Below are 14,495 nucleotides of genomic sequence, written 5' to 3' on the forward strand. Positions count from 1 at the left end.
AAAAAAAAAAGGAATCTGCCTATCAACTTAGGAGACATAGGTTCGAACCAGTTCCGGGAAGATCCCACATGCCATGGAGCAACTAAGTCCATGTGCCACCACTACTGAGCCTGTGCTCTAGAGCCCAGGGGTTGCAACTACTGAAGTCTGCGGGCCCTACAGCCCGTGCAATGCAACAAGAGAAGCCACTGCAATGAGAAGCCGGTGCACCACAACAAAGAGTAGCCCCCAATCACGACAAAAGAAAGCCCACAGAGCCATAAAGACCTAGTGTAGCTATAAATAAATAAATAAACATCAAAATGTGCACTTAGATATGTACAGTTTACAAAAAGAAAAAAGACTTCTCAACACACACACACAAATGCCTTCATTTTATTTTTTTAAATTTGTTTATGGCATGCAGGATCTTAGTCCCTGGATCAGGGACCAAACTTGTGCCCCTTGCAGTGAACGTGCAGAGTCTTAACTACTGGACCACAAGGGAATTCCCAAAAGCCTTCACTTTTAATATCAACAGCTAAATCTTTATAGTCAATTCCAATGTGTGATGTCATTTTCAAGGTGACTTGTGAAATCTATGAGGCATTTTCCTGTATTTTTCTGGATGTTAAGTCTCAATATATGCATTTTCCATGGTAGCCACTGTGAATATGGTGATGTGGTGATATTTTTGACTGGGAACTTATTAGTGAACAAAAGGTCTCTCCATTAAGCATTTGGTGGAGAACTTTAAAACATAATATTTTACAACTACAAAGCTTTCCCTTCTCCAAAATAAAGGTCAAGAGCCAAAAGGTAAAGATTAAAAGCTGAAAAGATAGAGTACTATGAGAGACATCAGTGGAAGAAGATGGGATGGAAAAAAGTTAAAAAGGGGAAAAAAGGACCATAACTAATTCAAGGTATATTTAAAAAAAAAAAAAATTCCCTATACGGAGCAAATCCTAAGCTCCTCTCCGGAAATCAGTTCTGAAATGTTTTTGCCAAACCAATTTGTACCATGTGTGATCCATTAGTGGGCACTATGGAGATTTCCAAAAGAGATTTGCCTTGGGTTTTAACAGCACACATTAGCAGAGGAGCAGAGAAAAAAAACATAACAGAAATGAAATCATACTTAGGTGGAAGTCAGAGAATTTCTTTCAAAAACTTAAATCCACTTGAAGCTTTGTGAGAGGGAAACTCTACTGTACTCAAGAGCTTTTTTTCCCCTTTTAATTAAATTTTGGGGGGTGCTATGCAACAGGCAGGATCTTAGTTCCCCGACCAGGGATCGAACCCATGTTCCCTACACTGTAAGTGTGTAATCTTAACCACTGGACCACCTGGGAAGTCCATGTACTTAAGTGTTTTTGATTCGGGTTTTTTCCATAATATAGAGTAACCTACAAAGAATTCAAATTGGTTTTTGTTTTTGTACATTTCTTATTTTTGTGCTTATTTTTTTCTTAAGTTCTTTTTAAAAAAAAAAACGTAATTTCTTTACTTTGGCTGTGCTGGCCCTTCGATGCTGTGTGGAGGTTCTCCAGCTGCAATGCGCAGGGGCTTCTCCCCAGGTGCAGCGGCTTTTCTTACTGCAGGGCACGGGGCTCAACAGCTGTGGCACCCAAGCTTAGCTGCTCTGCAGCATGTGGGGTCCGCCCAGATCAAGGACTGAACTTGTGTCTCCTGCCTTGGCAGGCAGATCCTTTACCACTGAGCCACCAGGGAAACTCTGTCATATTATTATTATTATTATTTTAGTATTTATTTATTTACTCAGCTGTGTCAGGTCTTTAGCTGCGGCATGTAGGATCTTTCACTGCGACACATGGACTCTCTAGTTGTAGCGTGTAAGCACAGTTGCTTGGCAGCATGTGGGACCTTAGTTACCTGACCAGGAATCAAGCTGAGTCCCCTGCACTGCAAGGCAGATTCTTAACCACTGGATCACCAGGGAAGTCCCCTGTGCTTATTTTTAATGGGGCAAAACTTTAACAGACTTTTTTCAAAGGCAATTAGAAACCTATATGACTTTCTATTCTCTTTCAAAGTCAGTGACTTGAAGAAAAGAGAAATAACCTGGAACTCTTCAGAGATAATATTGTATAGCCAGCACACTAATGCGAAAATCTATCAGAAGTCTGTTTTGTAGGCGATATTAGATTATTTGATTGAAGAATTTTCTACCCAGAATAAGTAGTTTTATCTATTTTGAGGAAGAAAAAAAAACAAACTCATGATTTTCACACAGTCACTGTAAAATAATCATTACAGTAGGTATGTTTCCGTTTCTTTGCCAGGCTGTTTTATAAGCTATCTTGTTAAAACCATCTCACCAACAGAATTTTTTTAAAGAGTAAAAACAAACATCTCAAAACAGACATAAAGTAACACTCATTTGACCATTTGGCTCCATGTGACTTCCTTGTCTCTAACAGAAAGCAGGCATCTCTGAAGGTCCAGGGTCTAAGAGTTGATGAAAGGACCAGAGCTGGAATCAAGACCACATGCGGCCTAACCAAATGCACTATACTATCTCTGATCCCTGTGTAACCCTGCCAAGTCTTAAAGTTAAAACAAAACAAAACAAAACAAACCACTTATTTTTCCCTCCTAATCTACTAATTTTTCATCCTACACTCTTAAAGAGACCGGCTGAATCAACTTACCTTCCTTCACTATCTTTACAGTAGGGGCAAGTGCATGCTTCCCGCCGGGTCCTCCGACCAGCTTGGGGTTGGGGATCTGGACTGTTCTCTCCTTCCTCTCCACCTGTTGGGTCATCATGTATTCCATCACCACCAGCCCCATGGAGGCCAAGCTGAGCTCCATGATCACCTGAAATTAAGAGAGTACAAGGGTCAAAGTGGGAAGGTCATCATAGCCACAGGTATCATCACAGCCACAGTGACCCTTGACTTTTACAGCACCATTTCTTCAAAACTTTGAAGTCACCTTCACTGATATTGCCTATACTTGAAATCTCAAAAATCAGCACTGCAGAGACAAAGAAACAATAAGTCTATGAAAACATACTCAGTCTCAAATTTTAAAACACAATTCTATTTGACTTTTATGATTGCTCTAGCCTACCAGGTTAAAAAGGTAAAACTCTAACAGTGTACAGCACTGGCAAAGATACAGGGCTTCCCAGATGGCTCAGTGGCAGGTGATGATAAATTAGCACAACCTTTTTTTTGGGGGGGAGGGTGCACCTGAGCTGTGTAGCTTGTGGGATCTTAGTTTCCCAACCAGGGACTGAACCTGTGCCCTTGGCAGTGAAAGTGCAGAGTCCTAAGCACTGGACTGCCAGGGAACTCCCTGTATGATCTTTCGAAGGCCAATGTGGCAATATCATTAAGTGCACATCTTCAAAGAAATTTCACTTTCAATCACAATGTCCTAAGGATGTGTTCATGAGAACACAAACATACGAGACAGTAAAGTTTTCTGTAGCCTTATAACGAAAAACTGGAAAAAAATCAAAATGTACACAACTGCTGAACTTCTTAAGTAAATTACAATAAACTTATGTGGACTACTATATATGCATTAAAAAGAATGAGATAAAGTTACACACTGCTATATAAAGAGGTTACAACAAATCTCTTACTCATTCCCAGAGCTAATGTATTATGGAACCAACAAAATGGAAGTGACTAAAAATAAGACTTCACGGGACTCTAAACTAGAAACTGTTCAAAACCAGAAAGGGGAAACTTCCTGAAATGAGCAAAAAATTGTTCTGAATATTCAGCGGGAAACAGTACATACATATTACAAATTTTGACATACAGAGAAAATGAATGAGCTGAGGTCAAAGTTAATTCCTTTTTTTTGGCCATGTGGAGCAGCATGTGGGATCTTAGTTCCCTAGCCAGGAATCAAACCCAAGCCCCCTGCAGCGGAAATACAGAGTCTTGACCACCAGGAAAGTCCTCAAAGTTAATTCTGCGTAGCTAGCTATATACATGCCAGGAAGGTTTTGGTTTGGGATTAGATGCTTTTCAGAATGCTACAAAAAAGAAGAAAACACCATACATACATTCTGTTAGTTGATGTCATTTCCTTTTAAAGATAAATTTGTCTTAAAATCACTATAATTTCTCTCCTGGTAAAATTAAAATAGATAAATTCTATGAAGTTCCAGGACAGTGTTTTTCAAACTTTTCAAACTTGCAACATACAATAAAAATATATATATTTGACAATGTAATCTAGTACATATATATATAATTGAAACAGTAGTTTCATGAAAACGTCTATCCTTATGTTAAGCAGTGTATTCTAAAATTTTCTAGACTCTATTTTTTTTTTCCTTAATGCCGGTCATGACCCAGTATATTGATTTTATGAGTTACTAATGGGTCGCATTTGATATTTTCAAACAGTGCTCTAGGCCAATAGACAGAAACAATGGTTTAAAGGAATAGCTAACATTCTTCTCCAGCTTTCAAATCTACTATCAATAAGCATTCACCTATGAAAGCATTTTGCAAATAAGTTAAAAACTCTATATCCATACTTAAGATTCTAATAAATGGGGAGTGTTGAACTGGCCTGCTTTATCTATTTTATAAAGAAGGAAACTAAATAAACATCTAGAATCCTAGGCTCCTGACTTGTGTGCCTCACTGCACTCTTCTCAGCTGATCACCAGGACTCTAGCAGATAGTGGGCAGCTCTCCCTGCGCTTCTCACTCTGCCACTCCCCAGCGCCAGCTCACCACAGTGAGATAGACTCGATTTCAATATTCTGAGATTTCCATGATACTGGCAGAACGAAAACTGGGAAGTACTGGAGTACAAGTTAAAAACCAGTTTAGAAGTAAGACAGACCCTAGATATGAGTCCCTGCACTACGTACGATTAGCTTTTCTGGTAATGATCAAATAAGTTCTCTGGTTATCAATTTCCCCATCAGTAAAGTTCGGATGAAATATTATCAATCTCATAAAGTTACTGTGAAAAACAAATATGGACATTGCTGAGCATAACCCAGAAAACACTGCGCTGCCACACAGCACACATTCAGTACTCTGCATCCATCACTATTGGGGAAATACCCTGTGGAAAAACACAGTGAGAAATCACAGAACAAGATACGCCAATAGTTCATTCTGCTTAAAAATTATGTGCGGCCAAGTGGAAACTCCCCCTAGTGGGGATGGAGAATTTATCCTTTAAAATAAGCCCTAACAGCTCAGCAGATAAGGTAGGATTCTAGTTAGTACTGCCAATGGTTACCTACCAAAAATTACCTTCAGAAGAGAAATTTATAAAACTATAGATCTGACTATCTATAATAGGTCTTTAGAAACAAGATAAAATTGTGGTGCATATAAGCAAATCATCTTCTTTGATATATTTTTCAAGCTAAACTAACTATTAAAATTTGAGAAGCAACTTATCAATCCTCAAAGTTCTCCCTTGCCCCAATCAACTCAAAAGAAGCAAACCTTTCTCCATTTTATTGAAACATAAGAATAAAATGGACTTCCCTGGTGGCTCAGACGGTAAAGCGTCTGCCTACAACATGGGAGACCCAGGTTCAATCCCTGGGTTAGGAAGATCCCCTGGAGAAGGAAATGGCAACCCACTCCAGTGTTCTTGCCTGGAGAATCCCATGGATGGAGGAGCCTGGTGGGCTACAGTCCATGGGGTCACAAAGAGTCGGACACGACTGAGCAACTTCACTTTAAGAATAAAATACTTAGATATCAGAACTACTAAAAGTAAATCTCTAACCCTCTTTCAATTCTTACAAAATGGACAGTCAAAAATTAATATCCTCCTGGACCCCTACAATGATTTCAATTTTTTCAAGCTAAGAAAATTGAGAATGGGGTTAAATCGAATGAACAATTTTTAATTTCATTTAACAAAAAGAAGGGATAAAACGTCAACAGAGTATCAACATCAGACCAGAATCTGTTTCCTGCCTCTTTAATAACAGTTTTAGAATAAGAACAGTTTTATCTTAAAATGTGGTACTGGTTAGGCAATGAAATAAATTAAAGATTTTCCTTTCCATGATTAAAATAACTAGTAAACCAAAGGCACAGCTTAATGACAGTTTTGCCCAACTCAGTGGTTGCCTCTAGCATCGGTTTCTGAAATACCCATGGCAGTTACACACTTTTTTAGTTTCCTCAAAGTGAAGAAGTGTGCTGAAGTTATGAACTTTCAAGACCACCACCTAGCAAGTCAAACACCCTCTTCTTCTCTGAGAAAAAAACTTGGGTAACACTAAAATTAGATGAAATAAGAAGCTTCTCAATAATTTCCAAAAGGGCGGTTCCCATACACTTCCTTATTTATCTGCTTTCTGAAATGACTTTGGGAACATTGTGTTCTTTAATTCGTTAAGTATTAATACAGTAAGACTGAACTTTAGAATGATACCTATATTAAGCACACACTGGGTTTTCTCAATGTTTCATTTTACACAACAGATTTAACTCAAAGAAGAATATCTCAGACCACAAAATGTTTGTGTCTTTTCAGCTATGTTGAGACAGAATACTGGTAACAATACATGAGGAACAAGGTAACCAGAATAAGGCTCCAAATCAAGAAATAAAAACCTCCACAGTGTAGCATTTCCCTGGTGGTACAGTGTATAGGAATCCATTTGCCAGTGCAGGGTACATGGGTTTGATCCCTGGTCTGGAAAGACCCCACGTGCTACAGAGCAACGAAGCCAGTGCGCCCCAACTACCAAGCCTGTGTGCTGCAAGCACAGGGGGCCGAGCATGGCAATGAAGAGCAGCCCCCGACACAGCTGGAGAAAGCCTGAGCGCAGCAGCGAAGGCCGGGTGCAGCCAAAAATAAATAAATGAAGATTTAAAAAGAATGGAGAATGGGCACCAGAAACTTAATTTCCTTCTGTTCCAGAATGCAAGCCCTTGCTAATTCATCAGTAAGTTATGCTCTATAAAAATTTACATATACACATGTATCTTGCTTCTAAACTTAATTACACATTAAATATTTCCTGTTCATCATCATAGCATATTTTATACCTATAGACATGTATAAATGATCATTTATAGGGTTTCCTATATACAAACTTCCTTAAGACCTTATCCCTACAGTGCCATGTGGACTCGTTAACTGCAATCTGTAAAAGTGCTTATCAATTGTTTCCTGTCTACTGATCCAGGTACTACACTAAGCTCTGAAGATTCAAAGAAATAGTTTTCACTGTGGAAGAGCTTGCAGTTCACTAGAGAAGAGAAACAGATAATTTCAAAATAATGATATAAACCTTATACTAAAAGCCATTCAAAGATTTTCCAGAACTGAAAAGGGTAATTTCTCCAGTTTAGAATTTCAGAAAAGGCTTGTTTCCTAAAGGAACAGAGATTTAGGCCGAACTTCAAAAAATGCACAGGAGTTAGCCAAGTGAGGAATGCTGGCAAGGGAAGGGTAGTTCCAGGCAAAGGGAAGACTACGAGCAGCATAAGGAATGTAGTGGAGTGTGGGATGGCGGAGGAGTAGAGGGAGGATGTAGGTGAAGAGATGAACTTCAAAACAGATGATATTATTAGATGCAAGACAGATATTTAAATGACTGATTTTTTTTAAAGGTGATGGTAGAGAAAGTATGGACAGATAAGCACTTTCATACATCAGCCAGGGAAAGAGCACGTTTCCTGTGTGTGTAGGGCACACTGGCAATATAGGGCAGGTCTTTAAGATGTGACTAATACTTAACCCAACAAATAAGGACATGTGCCAGACACTGTAAGCTCTGGAGAGACTCCGATATAATCCTGGCCATTGAAGAGCTTCCCAGCTTCATTATCTCACTTGGGAAGACACAAAATGAAACCAACAAATATAATATCTGTCCTATAACTTGTATAATAAAGTGATAATAAAACACTCTATTAAGAGAAGTATTAGAGTTGGGAGGGAGAGTGTTGGAAGGGGAAAAATGGAATATACTGGTTACTCCATTTGATAATAACGAGAGGTAATAAAAGTCTAAAGTAGGGCAGTGGTTCCGGTAAAGAAAAAGGCATGAGTAAAAAAGTATTGAGGATTAATGGGACTTCCCAAATGGTCCAGTGATTAAGAATCCATCTTCCAATGCGGGGGACGTGGGTTTGATCCCCAGTGGAGGAGCTAAGCACACCGCAACAAAGACCCAGCACAGCCAACAGGGGAAAGGTCAGAGTACATAAAAATGCTCATCAATGAAAAAAAACCAACTATGGAAAATGTCAGGTTTCCCAGGTGGCGCTAGTGGTAAAGAACTTGTGTGCCAATGCAGAAGACCCGATCCCTGGGTCGGGAAGATCCCCTGGAGGAGGAAACAGCAACCCACTCCAGTATTCTTGCCTGGAGGATCCTATGGACAGAGGAGCCTGGCAGGCTACAGTCCACAGGGCTGCAAAGAGTCAGACACGATGAGGCAACTGAGCAAACACATGGAAAGAGTCATCTGAAGAGACAGTCATCAAATGATTTACAACAGCAATACAAGAAATGGATTAAAATGTAAATAAACTGTTCAAGGAACCAGATGGACTACTAGGCAGTCAGCAAAATTATGATTAATTGAACTCAGAATAAATGCTTATACTGTATTATTCTTTAATGATAGGGTTATATATATTACAACAACCTAAAAAAATGCTTATGCTACATTATTACTGAACAAACCAAGAAACATATAACAGGCATACTAAGAAAGTTATGCTAAAAAACGCATACATTAAAATTTATATCAAGTAGAGCAATTTGGTCACACCAAATCGGTGACTGCAATGGGCAGTGCTATTAGTTTGTTTTTTTCCCCTTTCTCTTTCTCATATTTTCTATAGTATAACTCTGTAACTTTTATCATTAAAAACACCTATACAGCAGGAAACAAATTAGTCTATGCATCTTCTCATATTAACAGTGTTAAAAAAGTATGAAGATAATTCCTTAGTGAAAGTGAAAGTCGCCCAGTCCTGTCTGACTCTTTGTGACCCCATGGACTATACATTTGATGGAAATCTCCAGGCCAGAATACTTGAGTGGGTAGGCGTTCACTCCTGCAGGGGATCTTCCCAACCCACAGATCAAACCCAGGTCTCTTGCATTGCAGGCAGATTCTTTACCAGCTGAGCCACCAGGGAAGCCCCAGAATACTGAAGTGGGTAGCCTATCCCTTCTCCAAGGGGATCTTCCCAACCCAGGAATTGAACCAGGGTCTTCTGCATTACAGGCGGAGTCTACCAGCTGAGCTACCAGGGAATCCCTTAATTCCTTAAGTACAGGGCAATCTACACAAAGATGGCAAAGGCTTTCACCAGTAGGTGTCACTGTAACTAAGCGATAGATGTTTTAAAAGCCCACCCTCCAAGGACAGAGGTTTAAGAAGAAACAAAGATGGGCATGGATGTGCAGTATATGCACAAATTTGAAATGCAACCATTTAAAAAACTATAATTCAGATGGCTTTCCATCAACCATCATGATTCCAAAGCTACAGATTTCCCTATTTTTCATCTCCAAGAAAACCAAGGATTTGAAATCTGATTATTAGTAAAATAGTGAAGTTCTTGTAAATTCCAAGACTTTCATCTACTTCCCATCTCTGTCAACATCATTCCATAGTGAAAACTGTTTTTCACGACAAAGAAATGAACAAGAATTGTCTTACCTTTCCTCCCAGCTCTCACCATACTGATATCCTGGGAAAGGGGATTCACTTTAACATCCCTCCCAAACTAACTATAATTACCTATTATTATTCAGATTGTTATGATTAAAATTTAATTTAGGGAATTTCCTGGTGGTCCAGTGGCTAAGACTCTGAGTTCCCAATGCCGGGGGCCCAGGTTCCATTCCTGGTCAGGGAACTAGATCCATACGCTGTATCTAAGAGTTTGCATACCTCAACCAACAGTCTGAATACCACAACTAAAGATCCTGTATGCCTCAACGAATATGGAAGACCAAAAATTCCAAGTGCTGCAACGAAGACTCGCCGTAGCCAAGTAAACAAATTTAAAAATAAAATGAAATTCATTCAAATATATATTAATATATACCAGAGGAAAGCTGTGGAGGAGGAACACAAAGGTTAAGAGAACCAAGTTGGGAATTCCCTGGAGATCAGGGGTTAGGACTCTGTACTCTCACTGCTCAGGGCCCGTGTTCACTCCTTGGTCAAAGAACTGCAAGCAGTGCGGCACGGTGGAAAAAAGTTAACACACACTTTAGATGAACTGACGGTCCAGTGGTTAAGACCCCATACTTCCAATGCAGGCGGCACAGGTTCGATCCCTGGTCAGGGAACTAAGATCCCACATACCAGGCAGCAGAGTAAAAAAAAAAAAAAAACCAAAACAGATAAAAACAGATAAACATTAATTCTAACTGTTCATATTCAACAACTGACATTTTAAATTACTGAGAGCCTCTGATGATTAAAATTAATAAGGGCCATTACATGCACTGTACATGGTACAACTGGACAAACCTAGGTATGACTCCTGGTTTCATCACTTTCTGTCAAGGAACTTCTCTGAGCCTTCACTGGCAAAAAGGATACTGAGATAACTACTGACATTACCTAGCACTGTTCCTGGCACTTAGGAGGTGCTCAACAAATCACTATATAGTAAGAAAATGAAAGAAAGGTTAAATGTGAATTTTAATGTTGTTTTCCTCCCATCTATACATGTACCCTTACTATCCACAGTATGTTCTTTTGAATTTATGTAAGGGAGTTATAACATCAAGTTCAATCATTGTTTAAAATAGCAACAATAAAATACTATAAAGCCAAGAATAAAATGCATAATACTAATCTAACATTTTGTTTCTACTCACTGGATTTACCACTGAAAAAGGATAATCATATTGAAGTCTTCAAATTATATATAACTCATTAATTACGATTAAAACTCACTTGGGGTTGATTAGTAATGCAAAAATAACTTCTGAATGCAGTGTAGTTTTGAAAAGAAAAGTGTGGATAAAATTTCATGTTTTCAGAAAATTTCCTAGATAAAATATAGCCAGGAGATGCTGTGTGACAATAAAAGCATGAAAAAATGCTGAAGCAAAGCAGAGATATACACAGTAGAGAGAAGTATCTCATACTCAAATATCCTAGAGGCTCTCAGTAACAGGACCAAATTAATTTCTCTAGTGGGTCCCAAAGAAAAATTCATAATAGTAGCTATCTACCAAGATCCCCTGGAGGAGGAAATGGCAACCCACTCCGGTATTCTTGCCTGGGAAATCATGGACGCAGAAGCCTGGCGGGCTGCAGTTCACAGGGTCACAAAAGAGTGGGACACAATGTAGCAACTAAACCACCACCACCATGTTCTAATAAAATTCCTTTTTTTAAGCTTTTTATTTTATACTGGAGTACAGTTGATTAACAATGTTTTGACAGTTTCAGGTGTACACCAAAGTGATACAGTTTATATCTACATGTATCTATTCTTTTTCAAATTCTTCTCCCATTTAGGCTGTTACATAACATTGAGCAGAGTTCCCTATGCTATACAGTAGGTCCTTGTTGGTTATTTATCTATTTTTTTTTTTGGCGTGCCACATGGCATGTGGGAACTTAGTTCCCTGACCAGGGACTGAACTCAGCCTCCACAGTGGAAACGCAGTCTTAACCACCGGACCACCAAGGATGTCCTTGGTTATCTATTTTTAAATACAGCAGTGGGGGATTTCCCTGGTGGCATGGTGGATAAGAACCCGCCTGCCAATGAAGGGGACATGGGTTTCATCCCTGGTACGGGAAGATTCCACATGCTGCAGAGCAACTAAGCCATGTGCCACAACTACTGAGATCACGCTCTAGGGCCCACAGGCCACAGCTGCTGAAGCCCACACACGGCAACTACTGACTCCCATGTGCCCAGAGCCTGCACTCTGCAACGGGAGACACCACAATGAGAAGCTTGTGCACCACAACTAGAGAGTAGCACCCGTTCTTAGCAACTGGAAAAAAGCCCACACGCAGGCAATGAAGACCCAGCACAAGCAAACATAACAAACAAATTATAAAATAAATAAATACAGCAGTGTGTTCATATCAATCCCGAACTACCCACAATCCCTTCCCCCCCTTCTCCCCTGTGAATAAGATTCTTAAAAATACAAGCAGAATAGTAATAATAAAGTACTATTAACAGTGGTGGTCATTTAGTCACTTTAGTCGTGTCTGACTCTCTGCAACCCCATGGACTGTAGCCCACCAGGCTCCTCTGTCCACGGAATTCTCCAGGCAAGAAAACTGGAGTGAGCTGCCGTTTCCTTCTCCAAAAAAGGGGGTGAATATATCAAAAATTGTACCATCCCAACAAATTATTATCTTTTTCCATCTTCCCCTCAACTACTACTTATCTGCACAAATAAGCTTTACATGTAATCATAATACAGTAGCTTTAAGCATAAAAATCTGAACCGATATTAAGAAGTAACTCTTTAGAGGACTCCTGGCGGTCCAGTGATTAAGATGCTGCACTTCCAAGGCAGGGGGGTGTGGGCTGGATCCCTGGTCAGGGAACTAATATTGTACACGCTACATGGCACAGCCACACACACAAAAAGTAACTCCAGATCCATACTATCCTGAGATGCCTGAAGTGAACATGTAAATAGGCACTTACATGTTGGGTACCTTTTAATGATAGGGCTAAGTTTATGCATGAGTAATGCCCACAGTATAATTATATAATATGATGTAGTACAGCTGATATTTTAACACTCCCCACCATAAACTGCAAGCTAACTTTTAATATAACTAAATTTCCCTTCGTCTTAATTTGTCCAGATTACTAGATAAATACTGAAAGCAGAAAACTCTCATTTACACCTAGTGTTACAGGAACACATCACAGCTTTAAACTGTCAATGACAGTATGAGAAAAGGAAAAAAGACAGAAAAGTTACTCCATGAAAATATACAGATGCTCATTTATGCATCTATGTACTCCTTTTCCTAAATGGTTTCCTTCAACTTTTGCTTACTATGACAATGAATAATTTAGATGTATGCATTTTATTCAATATATTTTGAGCTTTCTGTTCTCTGTTCTTTTAATATTGATTATATAATGAACCAATCAGCAAACATACTCCTAAGGAATATTCTTATTCTAAGAAAATGACTTAAAATAAGAAAACTATGCTCTATTATATTCTATATTAAAAATGTAGAAATTTTTAAACTACTTGAGTATTTAATATGACAAAAGAGAAATAAGCTGTGGCAAACAACTTGATAAAATATTACACAGTAATTTAAAATCACTCCTCTGGAAGTGAAATATATAACAAGGATCCCTACTATTGTGATTGTTATTTAACAAGAATGAAATGAGGTGTAAATATTAGCAAGGAGTAGGTAAAATTATTTGTAGTTGACATGACAATATACCTGGAAAATCACTAAAAATTACTGAAAGCAGTAAGACTGCAATGTAGCCATTATAAAATGAACACACATAAACCAATATTATTGGCTGAATAATGCTTCATCAAATGGATAGACTACTTTTGTTTACCCACTGGACATTTAGGTTGTTTCCACCTTTCAGCTATCATGAACAGTGCTGCTATTTCTGTGTGGATGTGTGTTTTCATACATTTCTGTGTGAATGTATGTTTTCATTTCTCTTAGAAATATACCTAGGAATAGAATCACTCACTTAATAAAATTTTTATCTAAGAAGTATGAACAGTGATGTTCATCACAGCATTACTTGTAACAATGAAATTTTAGGGTGGAAAAAAAGTACATCAGTAGAGTTAAGCATATCCTAGTACTAACATCGGAGAAGGCAATGGCACCCCACTCCAGTACTCTTGCCTGGAAAATCCCATGGACAGAGGAGCCTGGTAGGCTGCAGTCCATGGGGTTGCGAAGAGTCCGACACGATGGAACGACTTCACTTTCACTTTTCACTTTCATGCATTGGAGAAGGAAATGGCAACCCACTCCAGTGTTCTTGCCTGGAGAATCCCAGGGACGGGGGAGCCTGGTGGGCTGCCGTCTATGGGGTCACACAGAGTCGGACATGACTGATGCGACTTAGCAGCAGCAGCAGCAGCAGCTGCAGTACTAACATACCATGAAATTTCCATACAATCATTTTAAATGATGATGATGTTTATTATTTATGAAAAATGTGTATGATATACTGTTCAGTAAAAATATTATGAAGCACTATAAAGAGTATAATACTATTTTAGTATTAATAAAATATATAGACTTCTTTGTAAATTGTACACAAAGGTACAAAAACATGGCTGGAAGGACGATCACCAAAATTTTAACAATGATTATCTTTGAATAGTTAAAGTTCAATTAATTTTTACTTTATTTTCAGAATTATTTTTATTGTTTAATGTTTTTACCAATACCACTTAGCCAAGTTATTTAAAAATATATTTAGGGAGTTTCCTGGTGGTCTAGTGGTTAAGATTCCAAGCTTTCACAGCCTTGGCCTGGATTCAGTTTCTGGTTGGGGAAC

The 14,495-nt window shown here is 38.7% G+C and overlaps 1 protein-coding gene across 3 annotated transcripts in view; it reads right to left on the minus strand.

Annotated features, from left to right (window-relative positions):
• Positions 1 to 14,495, minus strand: part of SP1 (Sp1 transcription factor) — a 33,929-nt gene that overhangs the window by 1,419 nt on the left and 18,015 nt on the right. For all 3 annotated transcript variants that reach the window (XM_069580713.1, XM_069580715.1, XM_069580714.1), the window contains exon 4: positions 2,655 to 2,823. In XM_069580713.1, coding sequence (XP_069436814.1) covers positions 2,655 to 2,823 — 169 coding nt within the window. The remainder of the gene's footprint in view (positions 1 to 2,654; positions 2,824 to 14,495) is intronic.

Source organism: Ovis canadensis, chromosome 3, assembly GCF_042477335.2.
Source record: "Ovis canadensis isolate MfBH-ARS-UI-01 breed Bighorn chromosome 3, ARS-UI_OviCan_v2, whole genome shotgun sequence".
Taxonomy (NCBI): Eukaryota; Metazoa; Chordata; class Mammalia; order Artiodactyla; family Bovidae; genus Ovis; species Ovis canadensis.